Below are 7,090 nucleotides of genomic sequence, written 5' to 3'. Positions count from 1 at the left end.
ATGATCCAAGGAGGGGACCCGAAGCCGTTTTTAGAATGCGAAAAGCGATGATGCGCAAAAGACACTTCCCTGCGGCAGAAATGGCGGGAGAGAGAGACAGAAGCATTTGGAAAACGCAACACCAAAAAAAAAAAAACGAGGACGATGAAACATTTTCATTCAACCTTAGCGCACCTACCTGGTTGTATTTCCGAGTCGGTTGAATCGAGTACCAGCAGCGGGTACGAGGATAAAAATCAATTATTTATTTTCCATTTCCGTAGTACCATGTCAAACTCGGGGTATTTTTTTTTAACAAACGCATCGATTGAAAACCCTTTTGTTGGAAAATGGAGTTGTGGCTTCTTCAAATATAACATTGCGGATAATGATGATTTATTTTTAGTGTTTATAAACAAATTCTTCAATTAATATAAATTCATAAATTCTACAAACCATATCACCAGTGAAAAGCATGATTCAAACCAACTGTAAAATACACAAACGCGCCACCATATCGAGGTTATTATTTTTAAATCACTTTTTATTGTAATTATTATTGTTTTTTTTTTTAATTTTTCTCTTCCTTCCGCTTTATCGACTCTTTTTAAATGAAATAAAAATGCCACTAAGTTTCACAGTTTACTTCGAATTGTGTTGGCTTGCGTTGGCCGCGCATACGTACGCATGGTCATTGTGTTGCGTATCATTGTTTCCTACTGCCAGGCCCGGCGCAATTTCGACGAGTCCTGCACAGAAAAGCCAACCAGCTGCTTGTACCTTAACATGTATGCATGGGTTTTTTTTTAAATTTATTTTTTACAATTTTTACTCCCTCCTAGTGTTTGCTAATCCTGTAAGAGTGTTCTCCTCAAGCAATGGATGGAACATACCGGGGCCCAGCCACAATAGCTACTATACGCTTCCTGATCGTGATGGGAGGAAAATGGATTCATACATTCAATGTTTAGAAGCTTCTTCCATTATCATTCAACCCAATAGTTTGGGAGGCTTTTTTATTTTATTTCAATTTCTCTCTCTTTCTCTCTCGTGTGAAAATTCGTTCTACATTTGCTTCCCTTATTCCATCTGGCATTTTGTTTTCCGTTTTTACTAAGTATGATCACCAACCCATTCCCGACCGGTTTGGAGGTTTGGAAACATACTGAACGATCGTTTAAAAGGTTTGCTTCAACTACAACTAAAAGCTATTAACAAATACCGGGCCGTTTAGAAATAAAACAAACAAACAGAATCGTGGATTTTGCTGGCGTTGGTTCATGTGCGCATTATCTCCACCACTCATTCGCCTCCTAATAACTAATCGTATCGCACCAAGAAATGTTTGCTGTTGCCAGTTGGCTGTTGGATGCAATAATGCAACACACACACACACGCACTTTTTTATCAATTATTTAGCGAACTTTACGTTGCATTAGCTTGTTGCATGTTTGCTTCTCCACCTGTTCTAACCACCACGCACGGTACGGATGTTGGAATGTTAATAATTTCTACACGATCGTGTACGTTTGATTTAGCTTGCCTTAAACGACTTGACGGTATCACCTTAGCTCGACATGAGAAAATATCATAAATATGTACAAAGATTCATTAAATTGCTTAAAACGTACAAAGTTGTCGTTTTTTGTTTCCTGTTTTATGGTTTTTTTTTTTGTTGCTTTGCTTCAGCCACCCTTTTTCGGAGCCGTTTCGGGCAAATATTGTTCACAACTAGGTAGTGAGGGTTTAGTTTTGTTTAGCGGAATATGTTTCCATTTCTGCTAGGTCGCACTATTGCGTTACTATTTGGGCATTAGGTACAAATTGGGAGGGGAAGTTCGGAAGGGAACGCTTTTGCTTGATAGAGTTTTTTTTGTTTGTTATGAAAGGAAAGAAAAGCTGAGATAGGCAAGATAGTCTTGCTGGTAAATAAACTCCTGTCAGAGCACATAAGGTGAACGGGAGTGGAGGGTAAATAAGCTAAATAAAAATAAAGTATAAAAAAATATCTACCACTGTTGCACGATTGATACAAAACTTAAAATGTAGGATAAAGTTTATCTAAAACTCAGCATTCGATTTGCGATAAAGTTTTTTTTCGGCTGTGTTTTTTTTCTTGTTGTTGTTTTGCATAGCGAAGAGATTAATTGCACATTACATTGGGTTGTTTTTGTCTCATTTTCTCCTTGTTTGTTTTCTTGTGTTGTTCTTAAAGATAACGATTTGTTTCTGTCACGCATTCGTCTTGATTAAACTATTCGTATCGTGTGTCACCTTTTTTGTGGCCACGGGGCACACTTTGCACTAGGTGAATTTAGAGGATTTGTTTGCTTTGTTTCAATTTCGAGTTCAATGTTCAATAGTGTTTTTTTTTGTCTAACAACACGCTGGTCCATTTGGCGACGGTCGCTTCTAGCACTGCCCTATCGAATGAAACCTTTACCGCGTAACGTGGCTTCCACCATCGCCACCCTTTGATGATAAATTTTACGTCTTTTTAACGGACAGAAGTAGCTGATTTCGAACACGTCCGAGCTACACGTTGGCACCATGGCTGGTAAGCGAAAGGCAAGCGACAAGACACACACTGCACAACAATCATTTTCACTGGGCCGCGGATCGCTAAGGTTGTCCGAAGACCGTTGCTCAAGCGAAATTCAACGCCAGAAAGTTCGTCTCGCAGCACATCGGTACCAGTTTTGGAGGGTTTCTCGTTAGCATACAGCAGCTAACCAGCAAGATTCGATTTTAGTCCACAGAAGAAGAAAGAAAAAAAAAACACAGAAGACGTCCGCTGAGCACATCGGGTGGATGAACACATTAGGAATTCACACCTGCACCGTCTGTAACGCTGCTGGTGGTAGTGACGTTGACGGTGATGGTGACTGCAGTTTTATAGCAAGTTTTGGCTGAATATTTACCCCACACCAGAACCCACAAGGAGTTCTCGTTCCCTTGCGTTCCCTGAAGTTCTTCAGGTGGAACGTCTCGTGTCCAAGAGTTCTCGAATGGGTCCGGCGCAAAACTCATCAAAAATGTACACGACCTTTTCATAGCACTCCCGCTATCAGTCAGCACTAGACCCATTTGCAAACACGAGCGCTTCATCTATGATTAATTTTCAATTTCGGAATTGAATCCATTAAAATCTGCCCCAAACTTTTGCGCACCCCTCCAAGGCCGCTCCACGTAACCGCAACGTTCCCCAATGGGATGGGGGACACTAGACATCGGCAAAAGTAAATCAAAAGCCCATCAGCGTCAATCTGTGGAAGTTGAAATTGAACTTCGTTTCGGACGGTACCGTCAACTATTGACACAAGCTGTCACTCTCAAGGGCAGCCGCACAAAAAAGAAGATCCCCAACCGAGTGTGCGAGTTTTCAAGAGTGTGTGTGTATTCTAGGGGAAAAAAGATAGACGAAACCACTCTCACATGGACCCCACCGCCATGTCACTCTTCCAGCTCATACTTCAAATGATGTAAAACTGGTTAGTTTAAGAATCCGAACATAGGATAGACGCGTGTTCGAACCTTATCTAACTCAATTCCACACCGTTGCACGTCTTTCAGCTTGCTAGGAAGAAAAGTTCCCCAACTGATCACCCTCAACTGATAGACGACATCTTATCCAGGGTCGTTACCGAAAACTAACCACCGATCTGCCGCTGCGTTACCATCGATCCTAAAGATTGAGGTCATCCGTTCCGCAAAGCCGCAACCATTCGAATGGCAACCCGTGTAAAGTGACCACTACTCGAGGCTTCACATCTCGAGTGCCGCTACCGCGTAAAACTCCCCCTCAAAACCGTAAAAGCATAGGGCGATGGGCAGACAGAAGAAAAAAAACGTAACGAAATAAATAAAACTCCTCCGTGGACGCACCGGGTACCTTTACCCCGGGGCAGGGTTGAGGTTAACGACAATTACCATTATGGAGACACACACATAAATAGACGACTCCGGACATATACCGGAACGTCTAAAAACCCGTGGGTGAACGAAATTCCCGCTCAAGCACAGGCACTTTGGCTAAGGCGACCAAAGTGAGTTTGGTTAGCTGGGCCTGGACAGCACTCGAAAATCGATTTCTGAGGACAGAAAACGGTTGCGTTTTGTGCTTGTCCACGCATCACCACCAACCACCCTCAGAGTCAGAGTTATTGGCTTCTTGATGCATGCGGATCGAACCGGACAACGGTACGCTAATCACGCGTATGGCGAGCAGAAGCATTTGGACAAACAAAATGTCTCGCCAAAATAGAACCACCCAACGTGCAGGAAACCCAACCCCCGGGGAGACAAGAGACAAACAAAAAACGGCTAAGATAAATAACCCATACCGGGGTGGATCCTCGGAAGGAATTGAAGTTCATTCAGAAATCTTGGCAACACTGCCGCTCCATTGAGAGATCGCTGATCATGGCTCATAAGAGTTGCTGTGTCTAGTTGATCATCTCCAGGAGAGTGAAGTGACGAAAACAGAACCGAAAATATGGGCCCAGTGAAGGTCGTCTGTGGACTGCTCAGCTTCAACTTGAAACCCAAAACAACAACCAAAAAAAGCACTCCAAAAGTCGACCAACCGTTTAGGCTTCCGTTCGGACGGAACCGTGTTGGGGTTCGATCGGTCCCCATCGTGTTCGAGTGTGTCTCCTCAATCAGGTTGTCACCGATCTCTTGCCTTTGTGCCAGCCAGCCGTACCACTACTCCTGTCCCTCCTCAGAGTCCTAAAACGAAATATTGTGCGGTGACGTGTCGGAGGTGCTGCTCGCTGACGATGCACTGCTGTTGCACGCTGCGGCAAACACTCTGCTGCGCCCGTCCTCGTACTCGTCCCCATCCAGCTCGGGACTCTCGGCGGACGCGGTGGACAGATCGGGCTGTGGAGGCTGCGGTTGATGATGGTGGCGATGGTACGCGTAACGATTGGTCGGCAGATAGCTTCCGCCGTGACTGCTGAGTTGCGCAAGGCCCAACCATTGCTGGTCGTGCTCGGATGGTTGGTGGTGTTGCTGATACTGCTGCTGCTGGTGCTGCTGGTGCTGCTGTTGATGCTGCTGCTGGTGCTGGGACACGGTCGGTGCGTCTGCAAAGTGGTAGTAGCCCTTCAACCGCACTTATGCCAGCGGATACTGATGTCACAAGCTGGTCGTGCCCGTGGACGCATGGTGGTAACCGAGGCTCTGGTGATAGTACGAGTCCTGCCCGAGGGCGGCCGCCGCCGCATGCGAGTTCGGCAGCGGGCTCAGCCCGTTGTAGCCCGCGTACTGGCTCATCTCGTACATCTTGATGTCGGCCTTCGACTCGGTCGGTAGCAGCCGCGTGATCGAGAACGGGTGACTAGAGGGCGTGTAGCCGGCCGGTTCCTGCTTCAGGTGCATCGAATGGTATTCACCAAGCAGCGAAGGGTGGCAGCGATTGACCATAGCCGTCAATTCCTCCTGCTGCAGCTGCTGGTGCGCCGGGTGGTGGTGGTGGTGGTGCGTAGGGTGGTGCGAACCACCATGCTGTGAATGAGATTGTTGGGCTAGGCATAAGTCGGCCGTCGCGTGCAGCATGGCCAGCGCGTCCGCGTCTTTACCGTGCGCGCTGTTCAGCATGCCGTGCGTGTCGGCCGCACTGAGCTTCGACACATGCTCCGTCCGGTGGCTGTGATGGCTGTGGCTGTGGTGATGGTGATGGTGATGGTGCTCCTCGTTCGGGTCCTTCTTGTCCGGGCTGCCGACCGCATCCAAGCTGCCGCCGTGGGCCGGACTCTTGTGGAGCGACCGCAGCACCTCCTTCTTCTCATCCTTGAAGCGCTTCTGGCGCCGGAGATAGCACCCGTTCTCAAACATGTTGCCCGAGTCGGGATGCAGCGTCCAGAACGAACCCTTGCCCGGCTTGTCCGGCGTGCGCGGCACCTTCACGAAGCAGTCGTTGAAGCTGAGCGAGTGCCGGATCGAGTTCTGCCACCGCTGCTGGTTCTGCCGGTAGAACGGGAACAGATCCATGATGAACTGGTAGATTTCGGCGAGCGTCAGCATCTTGTGCGGGTTGTTCTGGATGGCCATCGTGATGAGGGAGATGTACGAGTACGGTGGTTTCGCGTGCGTGTAGTTCCGCCGGTAGGTGGCGGCCGGTTTCTCCGTCCGCGCCCGCTGCAGCGCCACCGAGTTGGGCGAGCTGGGATCGCCCAGCACCTCGCGGCTTCCGGCCACGCTCGAGTACCCGGACATGGCCGCCATCGTGCTCATACCGTTGCCCCCCATGCACGACCCCATATTGCTGATCGGCGACCCCATCGAGCTGTAGCCGATCGGTGTCGAGGTGAGACAGTTGCCCGTCATGCTGTTCATGGCCGCACCCATCCCGCCCATCCCCGGGCTGCCGAGCACCGTCGCCCCGAACCCACCGCCCTGCGGGGACACCGACGTCATGCCGCCCACCGCCATACCCATACTGTTCATGCTGCTGTACGTGGTGGCCATCGGGCTCATGTTGCCACCACCACCGCCGGTACCACCACCGACCGCCATGCTGCTGCTCGTGTTGATCGAGCTTTCCGGGTAAAGCTTTTGCATCTTTTATCTATGTTTTCCGTTTTTCCGTATCGCGCGCACACACACACACACACGCACACATGCACACGAACAAGTACACGTTCCGATAGTGTTATCCTTAAGCGATTAGGGAAATTCACCACGAGTAACACACACGCACACACACAGGCGCGCACTCACGCGCCACTTCTTATCACCTAATGGCGCTTCTACTCACGCACCCTGCAGTCGTACCCGTCGGAAGGGTAGATGGATCATGATCTGTGTTCACCTCTTATCGCCTACACTGACTCATATTTTCGCCTCTATTCGGCACAACCGCACCATGGGGCACTTTCACCTGACGATGCGTTCACCAGTAAAATGGAACAAATGAACACTCTGCTAAACACTGGTTGAGTTTCTAGAAGCCCTTTTTCACCTTTTGCCCTTGTTTTCGTTATTCTTCGAATTTGCAATTTCTAATTGTTAGTCTTACGCAGCGAAACAATTTTCTCCGAACACTGTATCCTGCAGGATATGGTAGCAATTTGTATAACTATTTGCATCACACCATACGTCGTGC

General features: G+C 48.3%; 1 protein-coding gene across 1 annotated transcript; it reads right to left on the bottom strand.

Moving 5' to 3' along the window:
• Positions 1-368: 368 nt before the first annotated feature.
• Positions 369-6,819, bottom strand: LOC128309599 (protein fork head). Its single transcript, XM_053046033.1, has one exon. It carries the CDS (start codon positions 6,544-6,546, stop codon positions 5,122-5,124), a length of 1,425 nt encoding a protein of 474 aa, XP_052901993.1. The 5' UTR covers positions 6,547-6,819; the 3' UTR covers positions 369-5,121.
• Positions 6,820-7,090: the final 271 nt, after the last annotated feature.

This window comes from Anopheles moucheti, chromosome 2, assembly GCF_943734755.1.
Source record: "Anopheles moucheti chromosome 2, idAnoMoucSN_F20_07, whole genome shotgun sequence".
Classification (NCBI taxonomy): Eukaryota; Metazoa; Arthropoda; class Insecta; order Diptera; family Culicidae; genus Anopheles; species Anopheles moucheti.
This window is presented reverse-complemented; position numbering and strand designations above follow the sequence as displayed.

Coding starts and splice junctions, on each gene's coding strand:
- LOC128309599 (XM_053046033.1), bottom strand. CDS start 6,546: ATGCAAAAGCTTTACCCGGAAAGCTCGATCAACACGAGCAGCAGCATG.